General features: G+C 53.8%; 1 protein-coding gene across 1 annotated transcript; it reads left to right on the top strand.

Annotated features, from left to right (window-relative positions):
* The first annotated feature begins 1,464 nt into the window (after nucleotides 1-1,464).
* Nucleotides 1,465-14,223, top strand: CST7 (cystatin F). Its single transcript, XM_053578335.1, has 4 exons — nucleotides 1,465-1,645; nucleotides 11,369-11,541; nucleotides 12,820-12,936; nucleotides 13,819-14,223. Exons 1-4 carry the CDS (start codon nucleotides 1,576-1,578, stop codon nucleotides 13,894-13,896), a joined length of 438 nt encoding a protein of 145 aa, XP_053434310.1. The 5' UTR covers nucleotides 1,465-1,575; the 3' UTR covers nucleotides 13,897-14,223.
* Nucleotides 14,224-16,003: the final 1,780 nt, after the last annotated feature.

The raw sequence follows: 16,003 nt of genomic DNA, 5'->3' as shown, positions 1-16,003 counted from the left end.
CTGATGCAGGGTAAATCCCAGGTGTAACACGCATGATCAGGCCACAGAAGCTGGTAGAAGAGACTCCACCCGGGAGGCCTCATGTCACAGCCACTGATAGCCAGAGGATGGGGGTCCCAAGGCTTGGCAGAGCAGGGCAGACAGAACCAAGGGGGCAGATGCGTCAGCCACGGTCCACTTTGCATGGTGCTAACCACGTGTCCTGGTGACAGTCCTCACAACAAATCTCTGAGAGGCCCTGAGAGATAATGGCTTGTCCAAGTCCTGTGAACACAAATCACCCTGCCTGAAATCCTGCAGGACTCAGGGGCACCAAGCTCCCCCCCCCCCCATCGTGTTACAAGGGAGTCTGCAGGTGAGCAGCCTGAGGTGATGGCTATGCACAGGGCTCCTCCCTGGCCGGGTACAGGCCTGAGGGGTGGGGGTGGGGGTATTCTCTCTCTCCCACTGTCTGCACTTGCCCAGCTGGGAAGGAGGTGCAGGGAGATAAAGACAGACCATGCTCTATCCCAAGCCCTGAGAATTAACACTGAGGAAGTCCCCAAATCCTCACTGTAACACTTTCAGGGGGAAGTTGAGGTGTGGAGAGGCTGGTCCTTGCAAAAGATCACCCAGGTATTGTGAGGCAGAGCAGGGATTCCCTTTTTTATTTTTATTTGTGTATTTATTTATTTATTTGAGACAGAGTCTCATTGTGTGGCCCTCGGTAGAGTGCCACCGTGGTGTCAAATTCTTGGGCTGAAGCAATTCTTTTGCCTCAGCCTCCCGAGTAGCCGGGAGTACAGGCACCCACCACAACACCTGGCTATTTTTTGTTGCAGTTGTCATTGTTGTTTAGCTGGCCCGGGCTGGGCTGGTACCTGCTAGCCTCGGTGCATGTGGCCAGTGCCGTAACCACTGTGCTATGGGCCCTGAGCCCAGAGCAGGGATTCCAACTCAGGCAGTCCAGCTGGCTCCAGAGCCCACTCCTACCCTCTGCGATGGGCCTGTGCGCTGACCCACTGCCAGGGCACCAGAACTGGAGGGCTAGGCACCACTAAGTACTCTTCTTTCCTCTCCGCTGCAGGCTTTGAGCCAAAGATGAGAGTACTGGGCACTCCATCAGCAAGCCTGCTCCTCTGGTTTCCAGGTGCGGGAGCATCAGAGGAGTGTGTTTGCTGAGGATGGTCCTCCTCCCAAACTCCAGTCTGCGTGTCTGTCCCTGCAATTGGGGCAGATGCCCCCTCAGCCGGAGCCTCCTGCTGGGGGCAGCTCAGGGGCCGGTTTGGGGGGAGAGGGGTGTATGGCTCGGAGGAGAAAAATCAAGGGAGGCTGCTTCTGAAAATTACAACTGTAATATTTTAGTGCAACGTCTGTTTCAGGCATGATTCGGGGGGTAGAAAACTGCTCCAGGGTTGTTCACCGGTCTCAGTGTTCCTCCTCCCCCAGCAACTGATCGCTGCCTGGAAACTTTTCTAAAGGAAGCGGTCGGCTTTGTGGCTAAGATCAAGAGGTAAAGAACTTGTGCTCAAGTGATTCAGCAAGAAACCGCCCCTGTCCCCAGCACCGGAGTGGGCAGCACGCTCCAGGGCAGACATGCGTTCAGCCGGCGCGCTGCTCGCCCTCTACTGCCTGGTCCTGAGCGCCCCTGGGGACCCGGCCCCAGGTAAGTGGGGCTCCCCTGGAGGCTCTCAGCTGCTTTCTCAGAGGTCCCCCTGGGGAGCGCCTGAGCCCAACCCTCCGGTCTTCCCCTCAGGGGCGTGGGGCTCCGGGACTCTGCCGAGGCCTGAGAAAGGTCCGCACGAGGGTGCGGGGATGGAGCCGGGGACGCAGCCGCGCCGTGTGCCGGCGGTTAGCGGGGTTCTATGAAGGCGCGTCCTTCCTTCCTGGTACTTGCCGTCCTGTGATTTGCTAGGGACCCTAACAACCACTGTCATGCTTTCTCCGCCGCACTCTGAAGGTCAGCGTTGGGGTTCAGGCCCAGCCGGGGTGGGTGATCTGCCGAGGCGCACAGCTCCAGCCCCACTCTCCGCACCCGCAGTCAGCCCCCTGAACTGATGAAGAGGAGACGCCTCCCCCCATTTTTAACAGGGAAGCTGGTGCGAGAGGGGTGCAGTGACTTGCTTGTGTCACACAGCCCACCGTCCAGCCCACGATGGGGACAGCACAGGCAGAGGCTGGTTTCTGCCTTCCCATCTCCTTTGGTAGGGGCTGGAGCCTGGCCAAGGTGACCAGGGAGAGAAGGTTCAGGCCCCCTCCTCCTGAGTGGGGGGAGGGGTCACCTACCTTCATGGTGAATCAGGACACTGAGAAGTCAGTGACAGTGGGGACACTGCCTGAGGCTCCCAGACCTAGCTCGGGGTGAGTGCTGCGGTTTGGGGGGCAGGTGAGGGGGCAGCTTCTGCTGTGGGTGGTGGGGGCAAACATCAGCAGGTGCAGAGTGGGTACTCAGCAAACTGGATTAACTGGTGGTTGACTAGGAGGCCTGGGGACAGGACCCCACCCCCCTGCCTCCCCCTGCCTCCCCTGCCTTGCCTCTTCTTAGCTCACTCCTGAGGCCCTCACCCCCTCCCCTGCCTCCCACCTGGCCAGCAGGGTCTACCTGTGCCCTCCCCCACAGTGTCTTCCAAGGTGGGGAGGAGGATGGAGAAGAGCAGCCCTCCAGAGAAGCAGCTCCTTCCCAGACTAGCCTCTCCTGGCAAGGACGTGAGGTTGGGGTCTAGTTATTCCTACAGACTGTTGATGTGTTCATAGGCTCTGCTCAACTCACAGAGTGGTTGGGACAGTAATGGGGGTGCAGGGGGAACTGCTGTGACCTGAGGTGCTGGGTGGCTGTTAGTGTCACTTTAACAGGCAGTGTTGCTCACCCCTTTGCTGGTGTGTGATGTGCACACAGCCCTCCAGTCTGTTCCCTGGCAGCCTGCTGTCTGCCACTGAACCCCAAATGGAAGCTCCAGAGGCCACCCTCACACACAGGGATGCTAAGGCCCCTCAGAGCTGTACCTCCCACCTATGGAGCCTGGAACATTCCTAAGCCTCAGTCCCACCATCTATGAGATAGGAAGGTACCTGCTTTCCCCCTCAGACCTGGAGAGGCTCAGGAAGAGTGCTCCCACAGAGGCACACAGTGGGCCTGGCGTGCCTTCTGAAGGGGCCTCAGCCACTTGTTCCTTGGTCTGTCCAGGGCAGGCCCTTCCCTTACTGTGCTGGTGACACCCTGATGTCACCACCCAGGCTTGAAGCCAGCGCTTTGGTAGTTTCTGGTGCCTCTAACAAGGGCCTTGGGTCCTCATCTACGTGGTGAGGGTGCTGGGGGCCCTCTGTCTGGTGAGAACCTACACCCCCAACTCCGATAGCCCCCTTGCCTCCTCTGAAAACAAATTCCAGAGCCTTGTTTGTACATGTGGCCAAGGGTGACACCATCTGGGCATGTTGCTTCCCTCTGCACCCAGCACCAAACAGCAGAAACCTCAGTGCTGAGCCCCTGGGACACCTTCCCTCCACCCCCAGAGCCTCTCAGAACCTAGGAAATTGCTACATTGGTTTCCTCCACCCTTGCGCCATTGGTGGAAAATGGAAACCCCTTCTTCTTTCTCAAACTGACTGGTGTCTCTTCTAGGAAGCTCCGTTGGCTTCCGTGTCACACTCTGCCCTGCAGCCTACCTTGCAGTTGCCCATCTGCCTGGCAAGGGCCCGGGGGTCAAGGAGTCACCTGCTCTGCCATCTGCACAGTGATGCCAGTCCTTAGCTCCCTGCACCCAGAGAAGTCCCTCTATACTTTGCCCCCAGAGATACCCACTATGGCCATATGCATTTTGATATCATATTTGATAATAATTACATGACTGCATATCAGTTATTGACAAGGGCTTGACCTGCATTATGTCATATATTCTTGACACCACCTGTGAGGTAGCATCCTCATCCCTATTTTACAGATGAGGGCATAGATGCTCAGAGAGGTTAAGCAGCTTGCTCAAGGCTGCACAGCTAGTGAGAGGAATTCATACTCTTGAGTGTGTCCCAGTGGTTTGAGGCCAGGACTAATCCTGGGAGAAATCAACATCCTGTTTAATGCCAGAGAGACACATGTGCCCTCAAAAGATGGGCCCCCTCACAGTCAGGTGGGTGTGGCCCCAGGAGCCATGGCAAGGACCCAGAGTCACTGAATTATGCTGGAGTTGTGTGAGATGAGCAGATGGAACAGAGTGGACACCAGCACCCTGAATCTGACATTTATCTCCCAACATCCCAGCCTCAGGCACCACCATCCAGGCTGCAAGCTCTGGGACATGGGGGCCGATGAGCTCAGCACCCAGTTCAGCACCAGCCCATAACGAGGGCTCGCCCCGCCCCCTGGTGACAGAGAGGGCCACCAGACGAGAGTGTCTGCACCCAGCTCCTGGCACCTGGGTTCCCTTCTCAGGAATGGTTTCACAAGCAGAGACTCCCCCACCCCCAGGGCCCAGAACACTCCTGAAAGAGGAAGGAGTTGGGCGCTGCAGCCTTCCGCAGCACCTTTCCCTGCAGAAGACAGGAGCTCCCCTGCACGCTCCCCCTTCACAGTGTGCAGTCTCTGCACAGCCCAGTGCCTTGATGTGTGCTCAGTGTCCCAAATCTTCCATCCTCCCCAGAGGACACGCATCAGGGTGGCTTAGGTTTTCAGAAAAGTAAATTAAGGGATGTTAATCAAAACTTTGCTACTGTGTTACTTTACCAACTACTTCTGGAGCCTCCTAGAGACATTTGTCCTTGTTTGGTAATAATTTGAGAAAAGATTTATTCTCTTTAACCTGCACAGAACAGGTTAGTGTCACTTACACTCTGCTCACTGACAGTGCCCCGAGCTTGGGTGTGGCCTGTTTGACTTTGGATTCCATTTAAATAAGCTCTTAGACGTTTTTTCATGAAAAGTACAAGAGCGCACACACGCGCACACATTGTGTGTATACTCAGAGGCTGGTGGGGGACAGTGCCTGTGTCAAAACGTCAGTGTCAGGTTTGAGGAAGAGGTATGGAGGGGGAACAGGGGAACGGGAATAGAAACAGGGTGAGGTTATCACTCGTGCTTTATAAGGGAACACCAGAATGCCTCCTCTGAGCTTTGCTTCCTTCTGACCAAGAAGGAGAGACACCGAGGTTCTCTGTGTCAGGGATGCTGATGTTGAAGGACTAAGAGGTGATTTAGGGAAGAGGACAGACCAGGGGATCCTTCAGTGCAGGGCTTGGAACAGCTGCAGAGCCCTTAGGTCACAGGTCTCAGAGGTGCAGAGGCAGGAGGGGGAAGGATCTGCCCACCAGACGCCAGAGTGCTGGATTTGGGCCCACGTCCTCCTCAGAGAAGCTAGGTGCTGGCGGCTCTGCTGGCCTGGACTCTGGGGGCACTATCCCAGATACAAGGAGAAGCTGCTGTCCTGGTGCCCTCAGGGCACAGACCCCCATTACTCTCTCCCAGGCCCTCTGTGTCTTGTACCCTGGTGCCCTGCCCAGGTTGTGACTGTGCGTGGCACAGCAGCCCCTGGGTCAGAGCACCTTGTGCCTTCCCAGTGCAGTGTGCAGCACTAGTGTACCCGGCCCCACCTCCATCTCCAATCATGGGGAAGCGTCTGACCCCTGGGGGCGTGGCCCATACCTGCAGAGTTGCGGCACGGGCTGGGGTTTAAAGGGGCTGATATATGGTCTGTGCCTAGCTGTCAGGTTGCCTGGGTCCCAGTTCCCCACGTCCTGCTCTTCAGAGGCACCCCTGCTTCCTTCAGAGTGGGCCTGGTGTGCCCTGTGCAGTGATTCTATGCAGAATTCTGTGTGCAGACTTCAGTTTCCTCTCACAAGTCCACTGGTCCACATATTCTGCATTTCTGTCACCCAGGCCATTGCTGCCACAGAGGCCAGTCACCCATCCCCCTTTGTCCTGCCCCTGCAGGCACCAGCCCCCAGCTGAGTGGTCCTCCTCCAGTCTCTCATCTCTGCTTGCCCCTCACTCTTTTGTTGACCCTAGGGTTGCAGCCCCACCACTGCTCCAGCCTGCCACACCCCTGTTCTGTGGTAGCCTCCCTCTGGGTGGGATCTGACTCTGCCCCTCCCTTAGCACCTGCCAAGAAACCCTTCTTGAAGAGGGAGGGATTCTTTTCAATGGGCCAGACCTGGTTTAGCCACTCCCAGCCCTGTCCCCTACTGCAGAATGGGAATGGGCTGCCTGGAGGATATAGGAAGGAATGGTGTGGTATCCCCAGGGGAAGGAGGCCTCAGAAAACCATAGTGCCCATAATCCTGAGCCCCCACTTCAGCTGCCTGAGCAAACCCCAGACTCTTCCAAGAAGGGTCCTGTCAGAGGACAGTGGATCTGGCCCAGGTATGCTCCTTCCTTCCCCAACTAGGCCTCATGTCCTGCTTGGTAGGCCTCATGTCCATCTTCCCTAAAGATGATTTGCTCCTTGGGCTATTTGTTTTTAATGATCAGAGTTTCCCTGTTAATTTCTCTTAATGAATCATCCTTCAAATAAGTTTGACTTTTAAACTTTTTAAAAATTAAAAATAGAGCTTTTAATCTTTGTTTAGACAACTGTGAGACAGTTGAAGGTTTACTAACTTGACCCCTACATTTTAAGAAACGTGGTTAAACAAAAATAAACCAACTTCAATATTTTTCGTAACCTTTTTGTAACTTTCCCAGAATGTTTAGGAACTAACATCACAGGGGACATGTATTTGAAGATTATAGTAACCTCTGAGTTTCACTTCACTTCACTTTTTAAATTCTGTTGAATTCAAGCAAAACTAAGTTTAGCACATCTTGTTTTTAAAAGTTAACAGTGGTTATCACTGAGAATCATTTTTTTTGTTACACTCATCTGTATTTTTCAAATTTCCTACCAAAAATAGGTTAAGTGTAAAATAAGAAAAAGACATGAGTATAGTCTTCACAAAGAAAAATATAGACAGCCATATTAATCTACCAAGGAGGAAAGAAAACAACCCACTAATCTCTGATGGCAAATACACACTGAAAAACTCTATCCCCTCCACCAAGGGCCTCTTGCTCTGAGTTGATGGCAGGGAAGAGCACAACCCAAGCTGGTTTCCAAAACAGTTTTTGTTGTAACTAAAACCACACCTGACTTCCTGTCATCAACAAGTGCCTTTGGCATTCGGTTGCCCCCCTCCTTCCTCAAGTTCACATCCACATCCCCGAGTCTCCAGGAGACCCACCACCACCCCACCCCAGCCCCGTGTCAGAATCACCTAGGGAAATGCAGGTGCCAGGCCTCACCCAGACTCCTGAAACCAGCTCCCGGCTTTCCGTTTCCATCTGCAGAGACCTGAACTAAAGGCTGCAGTGGTTCACGTGGGGGTGGCGTGACAGCAGCATTAGGTCTGACAGCACAGTCCCAGGACGCTTGTGCAAGATGCAGCTGTGGGCCAGCACGCGGACCACACCAGGCAGCATTTCCTGTGAGATGGGCGCTAGGGGCTACTGCTATCTTGGGGAGGAAAGGCTGATTCCTCGTACTGTTGCAGCATGGGCAGCCACATGGCCGTAACACCTTCTCTCCCATTTACCAGGGACCTCCCTTCAAGAAGGAGGCTGATGACTAGAGATGGCAGGGCACCCGCAAGGTCACAGCATTTCCACAGACCCACAACTTCTCTGCCCACTGCTAAGCCTCTCTCCATTGCACCATTCACCAGGAGAGACCTCTCAGGGGGCTGCATGGCATCCTGGTTCTCTGCCCTCAGTGGGGCCAGGTGTGCATTACCCGTGCCAGACATTTGGGTTCCAGGGAGGGCCTCTTACAGACCTCAGGTGGCAGCAGGCATCACCTCCTCAGGTCCCTCACTCTGAGCTAAGGTCACTGTTCTCAGCTATAAAGCCCTGACCCCAGGTACTCTCCCCCAAGAGTCCTCTGGCTGTGCAGGTGCTCAGACGCTGTCATGCCAGGCTCGCATCCTCAGATCCCCTGCTGTCCAGTTCCCAGCCTGCCAGACTAATTCCCAGCCCCTAGTTTAAGGGCAAAGGCATTTCCCTGGCTCCCTTCTACTGGGCCTCACAGCCACCTTCTCAGTCCCCATGGCGGGAGGCACTTTGTCCCAGTGGGCCACCCCAGATCTGTGCTCAGCAATAGTGCTATGAAAACTCCTGTGCTCTGTTGGATTCATGTGTTTTTCTCCCCAAATTTCAGTTTCTTCATATCCCAGGAACCATCTGGTGCCCCACTTCATTGTCTACTCCAGCAGCACCATGTCCAAAGCCCAAATACATCTGGGTCTCTCCTGCCTCAGCCAGATTTTGCTGAGTAAGGAGGGGGTGACAGTGACCACGGGGCATCACTGATCTCTTCTTTCCATACCTGACCAAGCCCGGAAGTTTATCTGGCTAGCACTGCTGCCACTCTCAGACAGTGGGTCTCACTTCGGGCTGCTTCTCCCTTCCTAGACTGGAGGACTGAACGCGGAGGCCCAGGGTCTGCCCATGCCCTCCCGTGAGGCCCTCCAGAGAGGACACAACCAAGGGAAGCCGAACTGAGGGTGGATATTCTAATCTCCACCCACCAAGCAACCTCAGCCCCAGCTCCTGGGCACTTGAAATGCAACTTGTGCAGCTGAGCTACTGAGTTTTATATTTAATATAAAAATGTAAATATTATATTAATGTAAAAAAAAATCACAACGTTGGCCAGGGCTTACCTTGTGGGTCAGCTCTGGTCATCTCTGCCACACTAAGATTTTAGGACAATTGGGGAAATTCTTAAGAAGAGAAGCAGTTTACAAACCTAAAACTCCTCTTCCCCATCTCTCCCCCGTTTAGTTAGAATTTCCCCCCAATCTTTCGACTTGTCATTTTAATGCACGACTGATCCATAACTATTGTAGAAAAATTGAAAAATAAGGAGAAACCCAAATTCAAATCACTGATGAGCTGCCAACCAGGAAAGGCCACCATTCACTTGTGGGAGGCAGCCTGCGGGGCCTGTTCACACTGACTCTTGCTCTTTAATAAAACCCGCAGCTCTCGCCCACTTGGCCCTCTTGGCTTCCCCTCCCCAGGCCCTGCCCTGCAGACATCCCATCCAGCTCCCCTACACTCCAGTGTCTCCTTCCTTACTTGCTCATCTGCGGAGGGAGAGCCCAGAAGCTGCAGACCAGGGAGCTCCCTGGCAGGCATGGAGTGAGCCAACTAGTAGCCGGACCGTGCGTACGTGCCCTCCCAAGGGAGCCCAGGGGCACTGGTCCATTCTGGCTGGAGCTACACACCAGAACTGGGGTGAAGCCACTCGTGCTGGCCTTACTTGGTACAGGAAGGACACAGAAAGGCAAGAGAAATCCAGGTGTCCTCCGCCACCAGCCAGACTGCTCAGCACAGAGAGAAAAGAGCAGCAGGGCACTGGGGGTGCCTCTCGGGGTGCCTGGGGGCAGCAGGGGTATACTGAAACCAGGAGTGGGTGGGGTTCTGATGGGGGGGAGTCTGTGGTGACTCAGTATACCTCCTCATGTGGGGCACCAAGTCTTAGGGTGGAAAGCTCAGTAGGTGCTCCTGCAGGGATGAGAGAAGAATTTCTCCAGACCAAGATTAGGATGTAAAAGTAAAACAATTATTTTTATCTTCTTAGCAGGAGAGAGGGAGGGAGAGAGAGAAGGGAGCAGGGAGATGGCTGGCATCCCAAGGAAAGGAAGAATGCTTCACTGAGGTCCAGTGGCCAGCTGAGTTTAAGGGGCAGAGAAAGAAAGTGACTGCCACAGAATTCACAAGGTCTTGTGAATGTGGATGCTGGTCCATTTTCCTCTGACAGATGGGAGACAGACATTGACAGGCGTTTTTTGCCACTATTTCTGCCTGATGCTCACAGCCCACTGTCTGTCTGGGAGCTTTTCAAGAGTCTCTTGAGGCTATAGGAACAAATTCTAAAATACGGAGTTAGTCACTAGGTCTAGCGACTGTAAAGAGACGTTACATTTCCTTTTTTTTTTTTTTTTTGAGCCAGAGTCTCACCACATCGCCCTCAGTAGACTGCTGTGAAATCATAGCTCACAGCAACCTCAAACTTGGGCTTGAGCAATTCTCTTGCCTCAGCCTCCCAAGTAGCTGGGACTACAAGCACCCGCCACAACACCCAGCTGTTTTGTTGTTGTTGTTGTTGTTGTTGTCGTTGTTGTTTAGCAGGCCCAGGCCAAGTTCAAACCCACCAGCCCCAGTGTATGTCACTGGCGCCCTAACCACTGAGCTACGGGCGCCAAGCCTACATTTCCTTTTTGTCTGCTCTCTGCAGTGGTTTGTGAGAACAGAAATCTACAGGGGGGGCTGTTCTTAAGTCTGGCAGGCAGAGGAAGGTGGACAGTGAGATTGATTTAGTCCTTACTGAAAAACTATGAGCTACTAATTTTCTATTATTTCACCATAGACTGATCACCCTTACGGGGCCCTGGGGCAGGACCCAGCCAGCACTGCCTCTGCTGCCCAGCTCCAGGGCCAGGCTGAGTTTGACTTCTCCCAATGCCCTAAGGCTACGTCCTGCTTCTCCTTGTGGGGTACACATTCAGTTTTTCTTGAACACACGGGTTGGAGATAACCCTTGGTTCCAAAAGGGCAGTGTGGGCAGGAGCAACCTCCCTGCACCACCCTCAAAGCTCAGCTTTGAATGTAGCGTGATCTGCTGGTGCACAGGGAATGCATTCATCAACAGAGAAAACCCAAACTCTGTAACATATTTATTCTGAGCTGAGTATGACCTCAAGAGATCTTGAGAACGTGTACCCAAGGCAGCCAGGTTAGTTTGTTTTTATAGGCATTCAGAGACCAGGAATTATACTACGCGGGAGGTGTATACTGGTTTGACTGGAAAAGGTGGATATCTTAAAGATGGGTGAGGGAAGGTCTGCAGGTTATAGGTGGGTTTAAAGATCTTTTAAATGAAATAAAGCAATTTGTAATTGGTTAAAGAAATGAACCCTTGCCTAAAGGCTTTATGTTAAAGAAGCATATTAATCAGAAACAAACCACAGGGACTCAAGTGACCTGTTAAGTAAAGGTGTGGTCAGCCTTTGCCTTGCCTGTGGCCTTAGGCCTATTAATGACAGTGTCAGTTCCAAAAGGGGAGGGGCTGTGACAAGTCCTGTCTGGTACCTCAGCTTTAAGGTTTTCTGGGGTCCTCCTGGCCAAGATGGTATCCATTCAGTTGGCTGGGGGCTTACAATTTTATTCTAGTTCACACTCTGTAGGGTGTGAAGGATAAATGGACAGGTGGCTGGCTGTGGGGTACACTGGTGAGGGTGGACGGGGCAAGAGCCTTCTCACAAAGAACCAAGCTCCAACCTGGTGTGAGGCAGGAGGCCTGGACCAAAGGCCTGCTAACATCAAGTCGACATTCTTATGAGGTTCTTTATTCCTCTCTTTCAGATTTCTGCTCCCAGGACCTTAACTTGGGTGTGAAACCAGGATTTCCTGAACCAGTAAAGACCAATAACCAGAGAGTCCTCGAAGCGGCCAGACACAGTGTTGAAAAATTCAACAACTGCACGAATGACATGTTCCTGTTCAAGGAGTCCCACATCAGGAGAGCTCTGGTCCAGGTGAGGGGCTGGGTGCTGGCTGAGCTGCTGGGAAGCTGAGCTGCAGTGACCCCCCACCTCCCCACCCGCAGTCTAGAACACTGACCAGGCCAGGAGGTGACAGCAGCACCAAGCCCCGGCACAAATCCTGCTTCTGGGCAGTGGCCAGGCCCCTGGCCCAGAGCCCAGCAGCATGGGAGTGGGCGGCTGGGGTCCTGGGGGCAGAAGAGTGACGAAGGCGCTGCTGCAAGGAACAGGCCACTGCACTGCCAGGCAGAGCTGCTCCGCAGCACCCCAGGTCCCCTGCCAGGCCTCACTTCCCACCTGCATGGCAGGCCCGAAACTCCTTGCTGCTGCGTCCTTCCATGTCCTAGCGCTCTGCCCAGGCCACGCCTGACTCACACCTGCCCTGCCTCCTGCCTCATCTTCCCATGGCCTAGCACATGGTCTGCATGGACAACAGCGTGCAGTGAGAGATCCCATCAGGAAGTCTCTGCCATCTGCTGGCCACAGGGAACCCTGCGGCCCTTACTGATGTGGCTGGCTGTTGGACGGTGCCCACACCCCAATGCTGCTGCCTGGAGGGCGCAGAAGTGGCCATGCTCAGGGACTCATGGCTACCCTGGGTCACGGGATAGGGGTGATGTTTACAACCTTCTTTATTATTTTCCGCAATTTCCAACTTTTTAAAAAACAACCTGCTTTTGTGTGAGAAAGACTATGGAGGTGGCAGTTGGTGTGAGCCCAGGGGCTGTGGGTCCTCCCTGGGGGAAGTGCAACCTCCTCCAGGAGGCCAGGGTGATCTCTGGGCCCAGATGTCCAAGGTCTGAGAAAGAGGGGTGGGAGGTTGTCCCTCTCCCTTGGTGGTGTTGGGGACAACTTTATTTCACTTGGTATTTTGTGGGGCTGAGACTAAAAATTAAGGCGTTTTTCTTGGACTTCTCTAAAACCACAAACAAGAATGAACCGGGTCACTGCCCCCATGAAACACAGCAGGCTCGTGGGGGCGTGGGGTCCCCTGGCACAGGAGGGAGGGAGGCTGGGCAAGCCTAAGGAGGGTCCTAGAGCCTGACACAAAGCCTGCCTTGCACCCCTGATGGGAGCAGGCTGGAGTAGGGGGAGAAGGAGGGTCTCCAGCCCAGCCCACCTTCCTCCCAGGCCCAAGAGCTCCTCACCCCCTCCTCTCCCTCTTCTCAGGCACTTCCTTGATGTGTGTTAAGGTCCTCTTGCTGGTGGGGGAGCCCACTCCCTTCCATTCTGTGCTCCAAACTCGTGACCCTATCCCTATGCTCTCTCCAGATAGTGAAAGGCCTGAAGTACATGCTTGAGGTGGAAATTGGCAGAACGACCTGCAAGAAGAACAGGCACCCCAGTCTGGACAACTGTGACTTCCAAACCAACCGCACCTTGAAGCTGGTAAAGCAGAGGGTCTCCCTCCTGATCAGAGCCCCTCGTCACTTCTCTGATGCGTGGTTCCAGATCACGCTCCTGAGTGGGTCATGCCTCCCAGTGCCCCCGCATGCCCATGGGCGTGGTAGAACTTGGGGAGAGACTGCAGAGGGCAGTCTGCCCTTAGACCACCCCGCCCCCCAAGAGGCACAGCTCCAGAGGGAGCCCTGGGTGGGGTCAGGGAGGTTAGAGCAAGAAAGACTATCAGGTAACTCAGAAACTGTATGTACATGACATATACCAGCGGTCCTCAACCTTTTTGGTACCAGGCTCTGGTTTCATGAAAGACAATTTTTCCATGGATGGGGGTTGGGGGGTAGAGGGTGGGGAGGGGAGCATTAGATTATCCTGAGGAGCAACCTACATCCCTCCCACATGCAGTCTGCAGTACAGTCCTGCTTCTGTGAGTTGGACAGGAGGCACAGCTTGGGGGAGCAGCTGTAAATACAGATGAAACTGTAAATACCCCTACCTGCTCCATCCCCCCATCTGCTCCTCTCCCCACCTGCTCCCTCCCCCACCTGCTCTATCCGCCCAAATACCTGCTTGCCCCTCACCCACCTCCTGCTGCCCGGCCCAGTTTCTAATAGGCCACAGACCAGTACCAGTCCATGGCTCAGGGTTGGGGACAACAGCTACATATATATCTCTGCAGAGAGAGAACAAGAGAAAGTAAATGTAGCAACATTTAACAATGAAAAACATAATCTTAAATCATTCTTTCAATTTTCTGTAGATTTAAAATTTTTCAAAATAAAAACTGGAGGCAAGGGGAGAATGCTCAGTGAGGGAGGCCCGGGCAGAGTTAAGCTGTACCAGGATTCTCAGGTGCGCCCCTCTTTGTTGCAGACTCTGAGCTGCTACTCTGAAGTCTGGGTCATCCCCTGGCTGCAAAGTTTCCAGGTGCCGGTTCTCCGCTGTCACTGACCTCCACTCTTCAGCAGCTGCAGCCAGCACTCTGGGCCATCCTGAGCACTAGGGGTAGGAGGTGACTATGCCTCACAGCCAGACGAATGTCATGTTGCATTTTCTTCTACAACTAACTCATTTTACTGCTGCGTGCACCCAGGTTCAGAGGCTAAGCATACGGACCGAGGTGCTGGAGTCAGGGGCCCTATCCCCACTGGTCCCAGGGCACTCATAGGGGCTCAGGGGTCCATCTCTTGGTCCGAGGAGTTGTCACAGTGCTGGGTGGGGGGCCGGTCTGCTACTGTACCTTGACCTTCTATGGACAAATAAAGCTGTGCATAAAGATGATAAAGAGCTGATCGTGCCAAGCAACAGCTGTATGCTTTACCTTGTGAAGGCATGGTTGGGAGAGTGAGGTGAGCGTTGCAGCCTGGTGAGCTGACTACTTCCCTCAGGCCTGTCAGTGTCTGTCTCCCAGCCAGCACACACTGACAAGCAGAGCAGCCAAAGACAGGCAGCCCATCTCCATCAAGCAGGGCAAGGAGCTTCATGTTCAGGGCCTCAGCCTGGGCTCTCCCTGCAGGTTTGGAAGTGTGGCCTTTGCAGAGCCGGAGAGGAGGCCAGGGTTGCAGGCCCACAGTTGCAGGGAGATGAAGTCGTGCAGCACGCTCACAGTTAAGTGTGACCAGAGTGCAAGGCCACCTCTGGCCAGGCCTGGCTCCTCCCTGCATGGAGAGTGAATACTCACAGGCCCTGAGCACACTGCCCAGGCAGGACGCCACAGCAGGAGATGCCAGCTAACCTCCACTGCTCCTCCCCCTGAGGATGGGGGGGGGGGGCTATCCTCCTTTATCCCCCAATCTGTCACTCCCCCTCAACACCTGCTTACCCCCCCCCCCACTGCCTCCTGCTGCCTGGCCCAGTTTCTAACAGGCCACAGACTAGTACCTGTCCATGGCCCAGGGTTGGGGACAGCAGCTACACATATATCTCTGCAGAGAGAGAGCAAGAGAAAGTAAGTGTGGCAACACTCCCAGGCCTGAACACTAACCTGTACCCTAGTTCAACACAGCACTCGGGGGCAGAGATTCCCATCTAACAACTGTAGCCAATTGTGCAGCACAGAAGCCAGCTGGCTGTGTGGTCCCTCAACCTCAGGCTCCAGCAGTCTCCCAGAGGAAACCCCCTGGGAGGCTTCAGCACACACTGGACTCAGGCCCCAAGAGCCCCTGCTAGGCAGCCAAATTCAGGGCCCAGGCTGGGCCAGGTGCCGAGTGTCACCCGTCACGGCTCCGAGTCAGGGTCGGCTCCGTGCTAGCCCCCCTGAGCCTCAGTCCCCATTTGTGCAATGCGCCCCATCTCTCTGAATCACAAAGAGAGCACACGAGCCACTGTAGAGCCACAGGCCACTCTGCAAGTGCACATTGTAATAAATCTCCAGACAGGATCTCTGTCCTGTGAAAGGCAGTGAGTCCTAATGAAGTTCCAAACAGAGAACAGAGCACAGTCACCTGATTAACCTAAAGAGCATGCTGTAACTCACACTCAGGCAGGTCCCTTCTATGCTGGCAAAAGCATATCACATGTTAAACCTAGTAAGACAACTGTAATTCAAACCTCCCCATGTTAAATTACACCAGATTAAAAAACAGGAAATGACACTTGGGGACAGAAAATCATTATCTGAGTCAAAATCAGGACCCCTTTGTTGAAAACTGTGAAAAACATATTTACCAGCTTCTTTGCATCAGTGAAAATTAAGCACTAAAACTAAAACTCTCTGTTCTCATTAAAGCATCAAGAAGGCCACTCACAGGCCCAACTCATTTTAAGTATTATTATTATTATTTCTTTTTTTTTTTTAGAGATGGAGTCTCACTTTGTCACCCTCAGTAGAGTGCCATGACGTTACAGCTCACAGCAACCTCCAGCTCTTGGGCTTAGGCGATTCTCTTGCCTCAGCCTCCTGAGTAGCTGGGACTACAGGTGCCCGCCACAACAGCCAGCTATTTTATTTTGTTGCAGTTTGGCCGGGGCCTGGTTTGAACCCACCACCCTCGGTATACGGGGTGGGCACCCTACTCACTGAGCCACAGGCGCCGCCCAGCTCATTCAAATTATGTAG

This window comes from Nycticebus coucang, chromosome 24 (genome assembly GCF_027406575.1).
Source record: "Nycticebus coucang isolate mNycCou1 chromosome 24, mNycCou1.pri, whole genome shotgun sequence".
NCBI classification, from domain to species: domain Eukaryota; kingdom Metazoa; phylum Chordata; class Mammalia; order Primates; family Lorisidae; genus Nycticebus; species Nycticebus coucang.
Note: the sequence above shows the minus strand (reverse complement) of the source record. Positions and strands in the feature narration are given on the sequence as shown.